This window comes from Equus asinus, chromosome 5, assembly GCF_041296235.1.
Source record: "Equus asinus isolate D_3611 breed Donkey chromosome 5, EquAss-T2T_v2, whole genome shotgun sequence".
In the NCBI taxonomy this organism is placed as follows: domain Eukaryota; kingdom Metazoa; phylum Chordata; class Mammalia; order Perissodactyla; family Equidae; genus Equus; species Equus asinus.
The window spans coordinates 66,444,057-66,463,177 of NC_091794.1; the positions used below are offsets into that span (position 1 = coordinate 66,444,057).

General features: G+C 41.6%; 2 protein-coding genes across 8 annotated transcripts in view; one reads left to right on the top strand and one right to left on the bottom strand.

The window, feature by feature from the left end:
- Positions 1–5,048: 5,048 nt before the first annotated feature.
- Positions 5,049–9,358, bottom strand: LOC106833467 (putative HTLV-1-related endogenous sequence). Its single transcript, XM_044769299.2, has 2 exons — positions 8,350–9,358; positions 5,049–5,599 (listed from the first exon to the last, which is right to left on the bottom strand). Exon 1 carries the CDS (start codon positions 9,356–9,358, stop codon positions 8,513–8,515), a length of 846 nt encoding a protein of 281 aa, XP_044625234.2. The 3' UTR covers positions 5,049–5,599; positions 8,350–8,512.
- Positions 8,954–19,121, top strand: part of OMA1 (OMA1 zinc metallopeptidase) — a 93,567-nt gene continuing 83,399 nt past the window's right edge. For 6 of the 7 annotated variants that reach the window (XR_011503367.1, XR_011503368.1, XM_070509801.1 and 3 more), the window contains exon 1: positions 8,954–9,089. The gene's annotated coding sequence lies outside the window, so the exon portion shown is untranslated. Of the gene's footprint in view, positions 9,090–9,667; positions 9,810–19,121 lie in introns of those variants that run through there. The other variant, XM_070509804.1, reaches the window with a different exon arrangement.

A 19,121-nucleotide genomic window follows, 5' to 3' on the forward strand; every position in this document is an offset into this window, starting at 1 on the left:
TTGGCCCGTGGCAGCCTAATTCCAGTCTCTGCCTTCTTCACATGGCTGTCTTTCCCCTGTGTGTGTGTGTGTGTCTAAATACCCCTCTTCTTATAAGACCCCAGTCATTGGATTAGGACCCACTTTAATTTAATATGACCTCATCTAACTTGATGACATCTGCAAAGACCCTATTTCCAAATAAAGTCCCAATGACAGGTTCCAGGTAGACATGAATTTTGGGAGGATACTATTCAACCCAGTACAGACCCCTAGTATGTGCCTTGACTAAGAAAACGGAATTCTATGTCTTTTAAAGGCTATGTCTGCTGAGTGAATGAATGAATGAATGATGAATATGGAACAGTGATGTAAATTTCCTCCTTGCCTTTACCCCCAAATTTTTAGTATAAGCTGGCTATGCAAGCGTACTGTATGGGTAGTGTTGGGTGTGGGGAAATCAAGGAAAAGTCATCTCTTCACTTCTGTGGGATAAAAAGGGAACACTCATGAGAAGTGAAATCAGGAATTCCACAAGAGGCACCCCAAGAAGGTAAAGCCAGGAGTGTCCCTGGGAGCAAGAGCCAGGATCTGAGCTAACATCTGCTTACAGATGCACACAGAAATAAAACACAAAGATTCATCCGTGGGGACACTGGGGCTTTCTACTGTCTCCAACTATGCTTTTATGTATTTTTCAAATTTTCCACAATGATTATAATTTCCTTTAATAATCAGGAAAAACCAAGTTACTTAAAAGAAGGGCAATTCAAGGTGATGTATTATTTAGACTTTAGACTTTAACCTAGATCTTTAGAAAATGCTTAAAAAACCGGCAAACTGGATACTCCCTTTCTCTAGTCTAATCAGACCGCTAAATACTATTAAAACAATAATCTTCATCCTCCATGAGTATAGTTATCCTCTTCAAATGATTCCCTTGATCAGCCTGGGTAGTTTAAAAAAAATTATTATAATGACTTCATTAAGAAGCCCCTAAGTAAGAGCAATTACTAGTTTTTTTTTTTTTTTTAAAGATTTTATTTTTTCCTTTTTCTTCCCAAAGCCCCCCGGTACATAGTTGTGTATTCTTCGTTGTGGGTTCCTCTAGTTGTGGCATGTGGGACGCTGCCTCAGCGTGGTCTGACGAGCAGTGCCATGTCCGCGCCCAGGATTTGAACTGACGAAACACTGGGCCGCCTGCAGCGGAGCACACGAACTTAACCACTCGGCCACGGGGCCAGCCCCAGCAATTACTAGTTTTTACACTAAAAATTAATCAGGACATACTACCATTATTTAGCAGCCACACAAAAATACTTACACTTGGTCATAATTTATTTTACCATACTTTGGAAAAATAAATGAAGATTCAAGGTTGTGAATGAGTAGACGTTAGCTACCTACTATGATTCATCACTGTACTAGAAATGGGAATATAGCAATAAACAGGGGCCAGCCTAGTGGCATAGTGGTTAAGTTTGCACTCCACTTCGGCAGCTGAGGTTTGCCGGTTCAGATCCTGGGCATGGACCAACAGACCGCTCATCAAGCCATGCTGTGGTGGCATCCCACATAGAAGAACTAGAATGACTTACAGGTAGGATATACAACTATGTATTGGGGCTTTGTGGAGGAAAAAAAAAAGAGGAAGATTGGCAACAGATGCTGGCTCAGGGCCAATCTTCCTCATCAAAAAGCATACCAAAAAAAAAAGCAATAAACGGAATTTTTCTCTGCCCTCAAAGATCTTACATTTCAGCACAGCAGTGGTGTTGGGACAGGTGAATAAATTAAACAGATAATTACAATAATGTGGGGTAAGTATTACGATAAGGGAATACAGGGCTATGAGAACATCCATCCAGGAGAACTTCTGGGGGGAAGCTGGGATCAGTTTAGGGACGAGCTGCTTGAGAAAGTCACATCTGAACTGACACCTGAGGATAAACAGGAATCTGTCAGGGGTAAGAAGTGGCAGAGGAAATAGATTGAGGAGGAAAGCAGATGCGCAATACTTGAGCACATCAATAAGGACTATTTCAGTTGCAAATGTTAGCAACTCAGTTCAAACTAGTTTAAGCGAAATAAATTTGTTGACTTGTATCACAGGAAAGTGAAGGGCTAGTGTTAGCTTCAGGCGTGGCTGGATCAAAGGGCAAAAATAATGTCAGGTTTCGGTTTCTCTTTTCCTATCTCTATTCTGCTTTTGGCTTGGTTTCATTTTCTAGGCCAACTTTCTCCTCATCATGGGCAAGATGGTCACCAGCAGCTCCAATCTCATATTCTCCTAATTTCAGAGCCACCCAGAGGGATTTTATCTCCTTCAAATTTCCATTGGAAACAGAGTCTCTGTAGACGTTAATTAAGCTAAAGGTCTTGAGAGATCATCCTGGACTTAGGGTGGGCCCTAAATCCAATGACTGGTATCCTTATAAGAAAATACAGGACACACAGAAACACAGAGAAGATGGGGATATGAAGACAGAAGCAGAGACTGGAGTGACGCATCTACAAACCAAAGGGCTCACTTGTATGGGAGCACATTAGTGGTTTGGTCCTGGGATTCAGAGTCAGGCCAACCTGGGTCTCAGAGCCACCACGTACAATCTCTTAGTAGGAATGATATAAGCACAATGTGCTCCTGGTGCACAGAAAAGTGGGGCAACTCAGCAGACAGGGTGCAGATGCACGCAAGACTTGCCAGAGTGGGTGATTTCTGCCCTTTGTTTTGAAGAATGAATTAGCCAGATGACAAGAGAAAAGGCATTTGTAGCAGGTGCCACTGGTGCCCACTCATACCTCCCCGCATACTGGTGCATGGCCTGTATTTCTGCACATGCTAGTCTAATTTGCGACTGCTGGCATCTGAATCCCTTCACTTGAGGCCTTTTCTGGGCCACAGGAGCACATGGAGGAGGCTGGAAGTGCCAGAGAATTAATCACCCCCTGGACAGCCCTCAAGCAATGACTGGCTAGAGTTGGTAGATAAATATACCAGCAACTTCATCCCTCAGTTGGGAAAACTCTGAGGTGTGTGTTACCTAGTCTCCCCGCCTTCATCAGAGGGACTCCACTCCACTGGCCCCCATTTGTAACTAGTTTGTCTGTGTCTCCCTTACTGGCTTCATTCCCTCTGTCTCACTTCTCTATTCCCCAACTGCTGCTTCCTGGGATCACCTCCCCAATAAATTACTTGCATTGGAATCCTTGTCTCAGGCTCTCCTTCTGAGGGAAGTACAAATTAGACAGCATCCCACACAGAAAGAACAGCCTGTGCAAGAGCAGGGGAATGTAAGCATGGAAATCTCACAACAAATTTAAGGTGGTGTCCGAATTATTTGAGAATCTGAGGCCTGGTCTACTGGTCTAACGGACGAAGAATTATCTGGGGCTTAGAAATAAATGGGTACCACGACATAATGACCCATATTTTATTTTGGGAATTGCTGGAGTTCAGAAGAGTAGAAGGGTCTTGTTAACTTTCCTTGGAACCTCAGACCTACACAGTGCCTTGCACATAATGCGTACTCCAGAAGTATTTTTGAATAAATGAACTTCTTTATTATATTGAAATCAGTGTATTTTAAAAGTCCAGGGCTTACTATATAATGCATGTTCAATAAACATTTCTTGGACAGAACTGAAGGACACTGTGGAAAGCCAAAGACATGCCTTTCTTCAAACAGGCACGTGCCACCTGGTGGTGATTTTGGGGCGGGGGACTTTGAAGGCAGTGGTTGTGTGCTCTAGAATTTGGGGGAATTTGATTTTAGTTAGGGTTCAAGGTTTAAGCTGAGTTATTCATAACAGCAAAACAATAGAAATAGCTAAAATGTCCATAAACAGGGGAGCGATAAATTAAATGGTACAGTATCATTTCCATAGACCACCATGTAGTGATTAAAATGGATTAAGTTAATCTATATGCACTGATATAGAAATTTCTCCAAGACCTACTGTTCAAGTGACAAACTGGAAATCATAGAAAATATACATAGTATAATGTCATTGTGTTAAAAAACACACCACAATACACCCTGTATCTTTGGTTGTTGGAGAGCAGGGACTCAGCAACACACTGGGTGGGGCGAGGAAGTGATTTTTAGGTCTCTTCCATCTCTGAGATTTTGTAATCCTGAGAAGTCAAAGTTTATAATTCCTTTAAAAAATAAACTCCTTTGACCTATATAAGCAAACAGTAAAACTTTATGGAGAGGCATAAAAGAAGCCCTAGATAAATGGAGACACCTGTTGGTTTCCTGGAGCAACAGAGTCCACACTGCAGAGCTATGTGTCCCCCAAATTAATCTAAGTTTAAAAACAGCAGCACTAATAAAACGAAAACCCCATTCCTTTTTTGGTGGGGAGGACTTGAAAAATAGTTCTAAAGTTCATCTTGTAGGTCAAATGTGTAAGAAGAGCCAGTAAATATCTGAAAATAAGATCTATATTGTAAAGTTAGAGTAATTAGAATTACGTAGTGCCAGGACAGACAAAGGAACAAAAGAGAAAGTCCAGAACAGACATGGCTATTTATGAGAATTTAGCATGTAACAAAAGTGACGCTTCCAGTCGGTCAGCAAGGGAGGGGTTATTCAATAAACTGCTGGGAGAGCGGTGACCTTGGTGGCCTCACCATGGCAAGGGCGCATGCGCGTGTCTTCTGCAAAAGCTTCACTGATTCAGAAAACACTTTAGGTTACATTTTTCTTCCTACTTTACAGTGAAATAAATTCTCGGTAGATTAAAGATTTAAGAAAGTAAAAGGCATTAAATAGCAGAAGAAAATATTGGTAAATATACAATCTTGCGATTGAGACAGAATGTAAATATGACCTTAAAGGCAGAAACCACAATGAAAAGATGGATAGATTTGTCTATAGCAAAATTTTAAAAATTACATAAACATACATGAATTAAAGTTGAAAAACAAATGTCAATCAAAAAGCAAAGGAAGTCAAACATGTAAGAAAATGCTGAGCTAATTTCTGTCGGAGAATATGCTACTACATAAACAACAGACAGTTCTTAAATATTATATAAAATATTTTTATAAGTCAATAAGATAAAAATGAGTATTTTATTAAAAAATGGGTTAAGGGCACAAACAAGTAATTTGCTAAAGCAGAAATCCAAATGGCATATAAGCATGAAAATGTGTTTCCATTGTTAGGAATCAAAGAAATGCATATTAAAGCGACAGTGAGAAGCATCTCATCCTATCAAAGTTTTAAATTTTAAAGTAATGCTAATCTTGCATTTCAAGAGAGTTACACATCAAAATGTTAACAGTGATTATCTTTGGGCAGTGGGGTTAGGAGTACTTTTCTCTTTTTGTTTTGCTTTTCCGTGGTATTAATATTTCACTTGAGCAATAGTTTGCAGTGACTCTTAGGAAGTCCTCACTGGAACCAGTCTCTGGGGAGTGAGCAAGGATGTGTCCAAGCTGTGGCCTTCCTCTTGGGCCCAGCTGGAGCTCGCTGAGCTGTCTTGAATCATCTTGGGCCCCAACTTCAGGAACTGGGTCCAGGTGGCTGCTGTTTATACAATAGGAATGAGATGGGAGGCAGGCAGAGCAGTCAGCAAGCTAGAGCCGTAACAGTCCAGGGGGCAATTTCTAAAAAAAAACCACGAGAACTTTGTGTGACCACTCGCTTCAGGCCAAAAAAAAAGAAAACTAAACGGCATGCTGTTTATGTTATGTGGGAAGAAGGGCTGTGATGACAGAAAAAGTAAAAGAAGCCAAACATGTAAGAAAATGCTGAGCTAATTTTTGTTGGAGTAGAATATGCAAATGAAGATGCTGCAATTTTCTGTGTTGGGGTGGTTTCAGATCCAGAAGCAGTCATTCCCAACATCTGGAAGAGTCATGCCTGGCACACATTCAAAACGAAAGGCCCCTTCCAGTCAAGGTACCGCCCATCCACTGCAACCTCGCAAAGATGAGACCCTCGTCAAATCCTGTGCCATCTCACTGGGCTCTCAACCTGCGTCTAGATCAGCAGAGAGTCTGTGTTTGAGCTTCTGTCTCCACCTAGATCTAAAACAAGTCAGGCGGGGGCCGGCCCGGCCGTGCAGTGATTAAGTGCGCACGTTCTGCTTCGGCGGCCCGGGGTTCGTCTGTTCGAGTCCTGGGTGCGGACATGGCAAGTTGTGCTGTGGTAGGCGTTCCACATATAAAGTAGAGGAAGATGGGCATGGATGATAGCTCAGGGCCAGTCTTCTTCAACAAAAAGAGGAGGACTGGCAGCAGATGTGACCTCAGGGCTGCTCTTCCTCAAAATAAATAAATAAAACAAGTCATGCCTCATAATTCTTCATTGTTAGTCTTTCCTTTAACTCAGGATTCAGCTTCGAGTACTTCCTCGAGAAGGTGTAAATGAAAGTCTTTCTAAATCAAAGCAGCTTCCATTTCTGGAGAAAACTGAGTAGCCTTAGGTTGGCTTCCCTGGAAATAGACTCTGAGATAAGTCTGTGTGCAGGGCTAACACCTAGTGGGACGGAGGGACAGAGGAGTGGGCAGGGGGACAAGTGGGCCCTCTCAGCCAATCCCACGGAGAGCTCTGGAGCTGGGACGGCCCTGCAGGGTTGTCTTCAACTGAAGGACAGGGGTCAGGCCTGTGTACTCCCAGGTTAATCGGTCATTGAATGTGCACTGTCCCTGGGGAGAAGGCACATTCTTGGATGAGGCAGGTGTCTTTAGCCAAGGGAAATATCATCTAGGGAGGAGAGCCGGTGAACTAATGTGTCAGACTGTAGAGGAAAGAAAGAAGGGCCTGAGGGAAGTGGGCTTGCTGGAATGATTTATTGTGTGGAGCCGGAAGACCAAACATAGGGTTATGTTCTGTGGGAAGCCCAAAGGTCAGACAACATACAACGGCAATGGGAATGCACGGTCAGAGGAGAACCAGGGATGGTGGCAAGAGAAGCAATCACAGGGCTGGGCTCCACAATATCTGGGGGATAAGAGAATCCTAAAGTAAGAGAAGCCAGGTAGTAGTAGCTCTAACCGCAAGGAGCCTGGAGGCTGCAATCACAGCTGGCAGGGCAGAGGCACAGCCTAGGGGGCTCGATCTGCACAGGATTTTGGAGGTATTTAACATCCAAGGTGTCCCTAGGGGAAAAACAGATGGGCAGGGAACAGAGTACTGCTTAACACCTACAACCAGAAGTAGGCAGGAATGGAGGAGCAGGAGTCTGAGTGTGGGTGCCCCAATAAAACATCGTGCTCTTTGCTCAATTCTCAGATCTGAGTCAATTTTCAGACCCAGACCACACTGAAGAGGTGTGACTGAAGAGGTGGCTGGGTCCCTAGGATGAAGGATGCTGCAACACTGGAACAAGTACTTACTGCAATGATTACTCTACAGCCGATGACCATTTCCTCAGCTAAGTCTATGCTGGGGAAAGAGGAATTTCCAGACATTCCACAGGGTCAGAAAGGATCTTCTTACCCAGAAACCCAGAGTGTTATCATGGCCCCTCTGAAGAGTGGAGGCTTATGGGGGTCAGGTGATAAGCAGAGTCCTGGACAACTTCTAGCTTGCAGTGGGTCCATGAGGCCACAGACCCAGCCAGTGGGCATTTCCCCAGTCCCTGAGTACATAATTGGAAGTATATATCGGGTGGTTGGAACCAGCTCCACATTTGGTCCTTGGCCTTGGGTTCTCATGGTGAGGAAGACTAGTGAAAGCCTGTGAAACTGTCCCTTCTCTACCAAGTTGAGATAATAAGTCAATAACACTATTTCATTCAAGGGGATGAGGGGACGATGTTGGAAATTAACGTAATGGGTAAAGACCTAGAGCAGGGACTGTGCTCATCACTGTCATATTTCTATTTAATTTGCCAGCCTGACCCCTTCAGAAACCAGGAGAATGACTTACAGACTATCGCAGACCTAACCATGTGGTAGCCCTGATCACACCGTTCCAGCTGTCACAATACAGTCCAAAAGATCTGAGTAACCTGGACATCCCAAGAACATCACACTTATCTGTTACATTGATGACATCTGCTCATCAGGTAGGGTGAACAAGGGGTGGCCAGTACACTGGAAACCTTCGTAAGACACATGTACTTTAGACGGTGGGAGATAACCTCATGAAGATCTGCCTCTTCAATTTTTAGGGAATCAGTGGTCAGGGGTCTGCCAAGATAGTCCTCTCAAAGTAAAAGGCAAATTATGACATACAGACAAGCGAGGGAAAAGAAAAAGAATTACTTATAAAGCCTCTAAAGGTGATACCTAAAATTGTTCATAGTGTTTACAACCTTCAAGATGTTTTTCATTGGGCACAGGCTATAAATATAAAAATAACTAACTAATATGGAATCATATCAGTATCTGATACCTCGTTTACTTACTCGGTGACTTGCCTGTTGTCCGCCTGTCCTGCTGTGCTGCAAGGTCTATGGAAGTCGGCCTGTCTTGTTCACCCCCGCACCCCCGGCACCTAGAACGCAGTTGGTGGTCAACAAACACCGTCTGGTGGAATGAATGAAGCGAACTGCACACCTCGCTTCGCTGTCAGCTATTTTCAGCTAGCTTCCGGAGCCTCAGGTCATCCATCACCTTTCTCCACAGTGCCGCTCTAGAGGTCACGTGACAGCCGCGCTCTCGAGCTCCAGGGTCGGCTTCCAGCAGCGCATCTTCAGCACAAGACCCCCGAACTCCGGCGGGCCCCGCGCCTCTCTGCTTTCGGCGGGCGCGGCCTAGCTGGATCCCGCTCCAGAGACCCCAGCGCCGCCTAGTCTGGCTCCAGGACGTCGGAGGAACGACGCGCGCCGGCCAGCAGCCACGCCCCTCCTCCGGCCGCAGAGGCCGTGGTCCGCGCAGCCACTCCCGCGGGAGAACGGCGTCGTGACTACCCGCCGGGCGGAGCACGGCTCGGCGGCGTGCGCCTGCGCGGGTGCGAGGGGCGGAGCGCGGCGTGGCGGCGTGGGCGTGCGCCTGCGCGGGCGCGAGGGGCGGGGCGCGGCGTGGCGCGGTGGGCGTGCGCCTGCGCGGGCGACCCGGAGGCGTTGCCACGCTCTGCCGCTTTGGGGGTCCGTGCGGGCTCCTGTCCTCTCCTTTCCGCGGGGAGCCGGGCCGAGGGGAGGGCCAGGTGCGAGCGTGGGGTGGAGGGGGCTGCGGGGGCCAGGGGCGAGGCGGGGGCCGTGGGGACGGGCGGGAGGGGTGGCGCGGCCTGGGGGCGGGGCGACGGGCAGGCTGGGGTCTGAGAACAGAAGCGTCGTCGGCCTCGCGGTGGACGGCGGATGCCCCCGCGTCCCTTCCACGTCCCCGCCCCATCCCTTCCGCGTCGCCGTCTTGTCCCTCCGCCTTGCTTTCTCGCGGGGGCTCCTCAGCGCGGGCTGGTGGCCCCCAGCCTCTCATGCTGGACGCCGCCTCTTAGAGCATCCTGAGGGGCCGCCCCTCTCTTATGCCTCACGCTCAAAGTAGAGGGAATGGGAGTTTTCCTCCTTAAACCTGGCAGTGAAGAATGTAAAGTTTCCTTTCTGAACGGTTCTGGGGAGTGTTAATAATCTCTTCAAAAACTTGTCTACAAGAATCACTTTTTATATAAATAACATCACTTGCCTGTGCAAGATGGAGCGACAGTTTTATTGTGCCATGCAGTCCTCAGGGACGTCTTACTCCGGGGAGACGGGAATGCCCCCTTTGGAATTCAGGGATGGATCGATTGTAGTGACTCCGACCAAAACCCACCCCAAAAGGGTTTCGTTCACGCTGTCGCCTCGCCGCGGTGAGGGGTGCAATCTGACGTTTGGAAGCTTGAGAACCAAGTTGGTCGCCTTCCAGTTTCTTTTTTTAAGACTTCCATCATGTATGTACTTTGCTCGAATGATTATTTTAAAGTACGTGTCCTATTTTTGCCAATCTGACATCTGTTTCCATAGAAGCTAGAGAAGAAATAGTTATTTTTCAGCAGCTTTGTTAACGCTGCATTCCGGGCTTCAGCTGTGAGTGCTGTCCTTGCTCATTCGGAGATGGTACTTAAAGAATTAAGGATCCGACATGTTCTTAGAGGCTAGCAATCAAATTGTTTAATTTCCTCGCATCATTCATTTAGTAGTCCTGGCAGTCTGCCCGCTGTTCGTTGACCTGCTGCGGTTCTCTGAAGGAGCTCTCAGCCCTGATTCTTATGCTCTGTGTAGTCTAGTGATTGGCTCGTGGAAAATGTATAAATAGATTTCTTCTCCCATTTTTCACCTTTTCTTAAGGATAAACCAGAGGTTACAAAATGTCAGCCACTATTTCTAAGTGACACTTGATTGTCAGTGATATAAATGATGATGTTTTTACTTATATACATACAGTGTTTGGGGCTCTGCTCATACCTTCTGTGTCAGAATAGTTTTTAAAAATTTCACGTAGGTCATGAGAGATGAGCAAGAGTTTGCTTGGCCTATGAGCAGAGCTAAAAGCAGAGCTAAAAAGCAGAGTGTAAATAGATGTACCCAGACGTAGAGATAAGAGCTTTTCTTTTCTGAGAGGTGTCAGTCAGTCAGTGGGTCTGGAGCTTAGGAGTGGGGAAGGAGCGTTTGGGCGAGGTGCCTGGGGAAACAGTAGGAGGCAGTGCTGTGAGGGGCCTGGTCTGCCATATGAAGGAGTTTACTGAGGCCTATGGAAACCAATGGAAAGTACAACAATAGTTGCCGTTATTGGTTTGGGGGCTTAAAAAAGTAATAATGTATCATGTAAAAATTTAAACACAGACATATATAAGATGGAAATACTAAATCCCTTAGAGCCACCATCCTGCCACCAAAAATAACTTCTGTGAATAGTTTGGTGTATATTTCTTTAGATTTATATTAGTATATGCTAGCGCATTTTAGCATTACTATTTTTGCAAATTGGGTAGAGAGTTTTGTCTTTTGTTTTCTGTGGTATCGCTAGCATCCAGAATGGTATGCAGTAGACACTTAGTAAATATTTAATGAATGAGTGAATAACATAATTCAGAGATCAAAAACTGAATGGGGTCTTTGTATGTTTGTTTGGTCAGGGTGGTTAAAAAGGGTTTTTTTGAGTTGGTTGCCAACATTTTTAAATTGATAACTTTCACATTAAGTCTGAATTTCTGGCTTTCATTGAAAAAAGTGAAACTTTGGCAGCGCTAAACCTGAATTCCATTATACTTGTTGCATCTGCTTTACATGGGCATGAGTCTGCGTTTACATCAGTATGGCTTTGCTGATGGTCCCCTGCCTTGACCTTACAAACCTGCCCTCTTCAATATAGTAGCCACTAGTTGATGTCGCCATTTAGTTTTAAATTTATTAAATTAAGTTAATTAAAAATTCTTTTGCTCAGTTGCAGGAGCCACATTTCCAGGGCTCCTTGGCCACATGTAGGAGCTACCATATTGGATGGTTCAGATATAGAACATTTCCATCATTGTAGAAAGTTCTGCTCGGCAGTGCTGCTTTACGCATTAGAGTTTGCTATCATTGACATACAGAATTTTTGCAAAATAGCATTTTTGTTATTTTTTAAATTTGCCTCTTTCTTGTCATTACGCAAATCCCCATTTTTTAAATGACTGCGTGGTATTTAGCAATGTAGGACTTCGTGTGAGTTGCGGGAGTAGGATTCCATCGTCAGATTTGCATTTTAGAGTGCTTTAGCTCTGCTTTGGGAGGATGAACTGGAGGGGTAGGGTTGGTGGTGAAATAAGGCAGAGAGATTGGAGGGTGTATAGTAATTGACACCCCAAGGCTAGATTGAGACATTGAGGAGGAAGAATTTTCATGACTGATTTAATGTGAGCTGATAGCTTTTTGGATGCTAAAGTCATGGTAGAGATAATCTTGTATTATCTGAAATTGATTCATTGTTGGAAAGTGGGAATTTGGCTTTGCAGAGTATGGAAGGAACCCTCAGCTAGTTCCAATAAACAACGTGTAAAATATTAAAGTGTTATCAGCTTGTATACAAATGTGTAACTGTTTTATACCATGTAACCTCTTAAGTCAGTGATCATTTATTTGCAAAATACAGACACTCTTTGAAGAGAGGAAATTATTTTAGGAACGAAGTAAAAGCTCATGAAGGTCAATTAAGTGTAGGAAGTACGGCAGACTCTTGGGAACCAGGAAGGTGAGCGTCTCCCCCAGCACCTCTCTCTGAGGCGTCATGGTCTCCTACTTTCTCTCCACACTGTGATCTCGTTGTCTTTTCTGTAGATCCACTTCTTTTGCAAAGGTTTTGTTTGTACTTCTTGCTTTTTTAAAATTTATTTAAAATTTACTTTTTTATTACGTTTTTTATTGCTTTATTTATTCTTTATTTGTTCTGAAGCATCTTTGAAGGTAATATTGTGTTAGCCTAGGTTAAGTTAGACATATATTTTTTCCCTAACCTTTATTATGAAGATTTTGAAATATTTAGAAAAATTGAAAAAAGATATAATGAACACATATATAACCACCACTTAGGTACAATGCTTGTTCATGTTTTACTGTGTTGGCTTTATGTCCTCTGTGTGGATACGTACGTGTGTGTACATTTGCTATACAATTTGAAGTTTTGTTCTTCATGAGATATTTTAGCAAATATCTCAGGCATAAAATATTCACTTACATAACCACAATATCATTGTCACCTAAGAAAATAAGCAACAGTTACCTAAAGTAACCTAAAGACAAATCCATATTCAAATTCCCCCGGTAGTCCCAGCTGTCTTCTAAAGCTGATTTTTTTCTTCCAAGCTAGGATCTAATCAGAGTTCATGCGTTGCATTTGGTTGCTGTCTCTTTTTAGTATCTTTTAAAAATAGCTGAATTGATGTGTCATTGATATACAATAAATTGTACACATTTAAACTGTGCAGTATAAGTTTTGACTTATGTGTACTCTTGTGAAACCAGCAACCTACTCAAGATACTGAACATAGTCATTACCCCTGAAACTTCGTACTCCTCCCCTTGCCCCTCTTTACGTCCCCATCGTCAGGCGATCACTGATCTCTCTGTTAACTATAAATTAGTTTGCATTTTCCACAGTTTATATTATAGAGCTGGAATCATAGAGTGTGTACTTTTTGTGGGGAGTAGAGTCTGGCTTCTGTCACCTGCTAGTATATAGAAATAAAATTGTTTTTGTATATTGCTCTTGTACGCTGCCAAGTTACTAAATTCATTCTATTTTACTTCTTTATTTCTTGTCTGGATGCTATTTATTTAGTTAGTTTTTTATTTATTTATTTGATTCTGGTGCACTGACTAGGATCTCTAGTACAATGTTGAATAGAAGTGGTGAGAACAGACATCTTGCCTTGGTCCTGATCTTAACAGGAAAGTGTAGTGTTTCATGAAGAAATATGCTGTTGGCTATAGGTTTTCCACACGTGTCCTACTACTGAGAGTTTTTATCAGGAGTGCATGTTAGATTTTATCAGATGCTTTTTCTGTATCTATAGAGATGATCATGCAGTGTTTCTCTTTCAGTCTGTTAGTAGGATGAATTACATTGACTGATTTGTGTTGTTTAATCAGCCTTGGATTCCTGGGACAAACCTCACTTCGTCATGATGTATTGTCCTTTTTATATATTGTTGAATTAGATTTTCTAAAATATTGTTAAGAATTTTTGTATCTATGTTCATGATATAGATAGGAGGATGTAAAAGGACATTACTCTATGGTCTTTTTGTTATTTTTTTTTCTGGGTTTCATGTCAGGGCGATGCCAGTCTTCATGGATTGAGTTGCAAACTATTCCTTCCGTTTTAATTTCGTGGCAGAGCTTGTATAGAATTATTAAATCTTTTTCTTTTTTTTTCACATTGGTTTATAACATTGTGTAATTTCAGATGAACATTATTGTATATCAGTTTCTGGATAGGCTGCATCGTGCTCACTACCAATAGTCTAGTTTTTATCTGTCACCATATATATGTACCCCTTTACCCTTTTGCTTAGCTCCCACCCACTTCCCCTTTGATAACCACTAATCTGTTCTCTTTGTCCATGTATTTGTTTATATTCCACATATGAGTGAAATCATATGGTGTTTGTCTTTCTCTGTCTGGCTTATTTTGCTTAACATAATACCCTCGAGGTCCATCCATGTTGTTGCAAATGAGACGATTTTGTCTTTTTTCATGGCTGAGTAGCATTCCATTGTATATAGATATGACATCTTCTGTATCCATTTCTCAGTTGAAGGACACTGAGTTGCTTCCATGTCTTGGCTATTGTGAATAATGCTGCAGTGAACATAGGGGTGCATAAATCTCTTTGTATTGTTGATTTCACGTTCTTTGGATAATATAAGATAGTGGGATAGCTAGACTTTATGATATTTCTATTGTTAATTTTTTGAGAAATCTTCATGCTGTTTTCCATAGTGGCTGCACCAGTTTACATCCCTACCAGCAGTGTATGAGGGTTCCCTTTTCTCCACATCCTCTCCAACAGTTGTTATTTTTTATCTTGTTAATTATAGCTATTCTGACAGGTGTAAGGTGATATCTCATTGTTGTTTTGATTTGCATTTCTCTAATAGTTAGTGATCAACATCCCTTCATGTGCCTGTTGGCCATCTGTATATCTTCTTGGGAAAAATGTCTGTTCATATCCTTTGCTTATTTTTTGATCTGGTTGTTTGTTTTTTTATTGTTGAGTTATATGAGTTCTTTATATATTTTGGAAAGTAACCCCTTGTTGGATATATGATTTGCAAATATTTTCTCCCAGTTTGTGGGTTGCTTTTCATTTTGCTGATGGTTTTCTTTGCTGTGCAGAAGCCTTTTAGTTTGATGTAGTATCATTTGTTTATTTTTTTATATTGTTTGTTTCCCTTGCCCAGTCAGACATAGTACTTGAAAATATGCTGCTAAGACTGATATCAATCGGGGCCAGCCTGGTGGCTCAGTGGTTAAGTTCCCATGTTCCACTTCTTGGTGGCCCAGGGTTCACCGGTTTGGATCCCAGGTGTGGACATGGCACTGCTTGGCAAAAGCCATGTTGTGGTAGGCGTCCCACATATAAAATAGAGGAAGATGGGCATGGATGTTAGCTCAGGGCCAGGCTTCCTCAGTAAGAGGAGGATTGGCAGTAGTTAGCTCAGGGCTAATCTTCCTCAAAAAAAAAAAAAAAAAGACATATCGAAGAGCATACTGCCTATGTTTTCTTCTAGAAGTTTCACGGTTTCAGGTCTTACATTCAAGTCTTTAATCTTATTTTGAGTTAGTTTTTGTGTATGGTGTGAGATAATTGTCTACTTTCATTCTTTTGCATGTGGCTGTTTAGTTTTCCCAATGCCATTTATTGAAGAAACTTTCCTTTCTCCATTGTTCTTGGCGCCCTTGTTGAAAACTATCCGTCCGTAGATGTGTGGTTTTATTTCTGGGCTCTTGATGCTGTTCTGTTGATCCATGTGTCTGTTTTGGTGCCAGTACCATGCTGTTTTGATTACTATAGCTTTGTTGTATATTTTGAAGTCAGGGATTATGATGGCTCCAGCTTTGTTCTTTTTTCTCACAATTGCTTTGGCTATCCAGAGTCTTTTGTTGTTCCATATAAATTTTAGGATTCTTTGTTCCATTTCTGTGAAGAATGCCATCGAGGTTCTGATTGGGATTGTCCTGAATCTGTAGATTGCTTTAGGTAATATGGACATTTTAACTATGTTTATTCTTCCAATCCATGAGCATAGAATATCTTTCCATTTCTTTATGTCTTCTTTGATTTCTTTCAGTAATGTCTTATAGTTTTCAATGTATAGGTCTTTCGCCTCATTGGTTAAGTTTATTCCTAGGTATTTTATTCTTTTTGTTGTGATTGTAAATGTGATTGTCTTCTTGACTTCTCTTTCTGCTAGTTTGTTATTAGTGTATAGAAATGCAGCTGATTTTTGTGAGCTGAATTTGTACCCTGCAACTTTGCTGTAGTTATTGATTGCTCCTAATATATCTGGTGGATTCTTTAGGGTTTTCTATGTATAGAATCATGTCATCCACAAACAGTGAGAGTTTTGCTTCTTCCTTTGCAATTTGGATGCCTTTTGTTTCTTTTCCTTGCCTAGTTGCTCTAGTTAGAACCTCCAGTACTATGTTGAATAGGAGTGGCAAGAGTGGGCACCCTTGTCTCGTTCCTGTTTTCAGAGGGGTGGCTTTCAGTTTTTCACTGTTAAGCATGATGTTGGCTATGAGTTTGTCATATGTGGCCTTTATTATGTTGAGGTGCTTTCCTTCTATACCCATTTTATTGAGAGTTTTTATCATAAATGGCGTTGGATCTTGTCAAATGCTTTCTCTACATCGATTGAGATGATCACGTGGTTTTTATTCCTCATTTTGTTAATGTGGTGTATCACATTGATTGATTTGTGGATGTTGAACCATCCCTGTGTCTCTGGCATAAATCCCACTTGATCATGGTGTATGATCCTTTCAATGTATTGCTCTGTTCGATTTGCCAGTATTTTGTTGAGGATGTTTGCATCTGTGTTCATCAGCAATATTGGCTTGTAGCTTTCCTTCTTTCTTCTGTTGTTCTTGTCTAGTTTTGGTATCAGGGTAATGTTGGCCTCATAGAATGAGTTAGGAAGTATCCCATCTTCTTCAGTTTTTGGAATAGTTTGAGAAGGATAGGTATTAAATCTTTGAGTGTTTGGTAGAATTCTCCAGAGAAGCCATCTGGTCCTGGACTTTTGTTTTTTGGAGGTTTTTGATTACTCTTTCAATCTCTTTACTTGTTATTGGTCTATTCAGATTCTGTATTTCTTCTTGTTCAGTTTTGAGAGGTTGTATGAGTCTAAGAATTTATCCATTTCTCCTAGGTTATCCAATTTATTGGTGTATAGTTTTTCATAGTATTCTCTTGTAATCCTTTGTATTTCTGTCATATCCATTGTCCTTTCTCCTCTCTCATTTTTAATTTCACTTATTTGAGCCTTCTCTTTTTTTTCTTGTGAGTCTGGCTAAGGTTTGTCAGTTTTGTTTGTCTTCTCAAAGAACCAGCTCTTTGTTTCATTGATCCTTTTTGTTGTACTTTTAGTCTCTATGTCATTTATTTCTGCTGTAATTTTTATTATTTCCCTCATTCTGCTGACTTGAGGCTTTGTTCTTCTTTTTCTAGTTCCGTTAGGTGAGGTTTAAGATAACTTACTTGAGATTTTTCTCCTTGTTGAGGTAGGCCTGTATTGCTATAAATTTCTCTTTTAGTACTGTTTTGCCTGCATCGCATAAGAGTTGGTATGTTATGTTTTTATTTGCATTTGTCTCCAGGTATTTTTTAAAAATTTTTCCTTTGATTTCTTCATTGATCCATTGGTTTCTCAGTGGCTTGTTGTTTAGTCTCCACATATTTGTGACTTTCTCATCTTTTTTCTTATATTTGATTTCTAGTTTTATAGCATCGTGGTCAGAAAAGATGCTTGATGTTATTTCAATCATCATAAGTTTATTGAGGCTTGCCTCGTTTCCCAAGAAATGGTCTATCTTTGAGAATGTTCCATGTGCACTTGAGAAGAATGTGTGTTCTGCTGTTTTTGGATGGAATGTTCTGTATATATCTGTTAAGTCCATCTGGTCTAGTGTTTCATATAAGGCCACTCTTTCCTTGTTGACTTTCTGTCTGGATGATCTATCCATTGATGTAAGTGAGCTGTCGAGGTCCACTATTATAACTGTGTTACTGTCAGTTTCTTCCTTTAAGTCTGTTAGTAGTTGCTTTATATACTTTGGTGCTCCTGTGTTAGGTGCATATATAAGTGTTATGTTCTCTTGGTGGAATGTCCCTTTTATCATTATATACTATTCCTCTTTGTCTCTTACTGTCTTCTTTTTCTTGAAGTCTGCTTTGTCTTATATAAGTATGGCAACACCTGCTTTCTTTTGGTTGTCATTTGCTTAGAGTATCATCTTCCACTCCTTTGCTCTGAACCTATGTTTGTCTTAAAGACCTTTCCTGGAGGCAGAATAATGTTGGGTCTTGTTTTTTAATCCATCTAGCCACTCTGTGTCTTTTGATTGCATAATTCAATCTATTTACATTTAGAGTTATTATTGATATATGAGGGCTTAATACTGCCATTTTATCTCTTATTTTCTGGTTGTTCTATATTTCCATTGTTTCTCTTCCCTTGTATTTCTGCCTGCCGTTTCAGTTTGATGGTTTTCTGTGATAGTTTTCTCAGTTTTCTCTTTATTTATGATTTGTGGCTCTGCTCTGATTTTTTGTTTAGTGGTTGCCATGAGGTTTGTATAAAAGATCTCATAGATGAGATAGTCCATTTTCTAATAGGCTTTGTCTCCATTATCCCAAGCAGGCTCCATCTCTTACCTCTTCCCCTCTGAGTTGTCACAAATTACAGTTTCTGTTGTGAGTTTGTGACTAAATTGAAGTGTTTATGGTTATTATTGGTGCTTTCCTTTCCTCTATTTCTTATGTTACAATTAAGTGTTTACTAACCTATTCTGATAAAAAGCTGCAATTTTCTGATTCTATCTGTTTATCTCCTTGCTCCAGGTTTTGTAAACCTTTGCATTTTAGTTTCAGATGGGAGGGCTCCTTTCAATGTTTCTTGTAAGGCAGGCCTGGTGGCTATGAACTCTCTCAGCTTTCGTTTATCTGGGAAAGCTTATTTCTCCATTGTATCTGAAGGATAGTTTCACTGGATAGAGTATTCTTGGCTGAAAGTTTTTGTCTTTCAGTATTTTGAATATATCATTCCATTCTCTCCTACCCTGTAAGGGTTCTGCTGAGAAATCCACTGGAAGTCTGATAGGGTTTCCCTTGTAGGTTATTTTCTTCTGTCTTGCTGCCCTAAATATATATTTCTTTGTCATTGACTTTTGGCAGTTTTAATATTATATGCCTTGGAGAAGGTCTTTTTGCATCGATGTAATTAGGAGTTCTGTTGGCTTCATGTACTTGTAAGTCCAGTGCCTTCCTCAGGCTTGGGAAGTTCTCAGCTATTATTTCTTTGAACAAGCTCTCTGCTCCTTTCTCCTTCTCTTCTCCCTCTGGAATGCTTATAATCTTTATGTTGCTTTTCCTAATTGAGTCAGATATTTTTTGAAGAATTTCTTCATTTTTAAAAAATCTTAGTTCTGTCTCCTCCTCCACCTGAAGCATTTCTATATTTCTATCCTCTAAATCACTAATTCTATCATCTATGGTGTC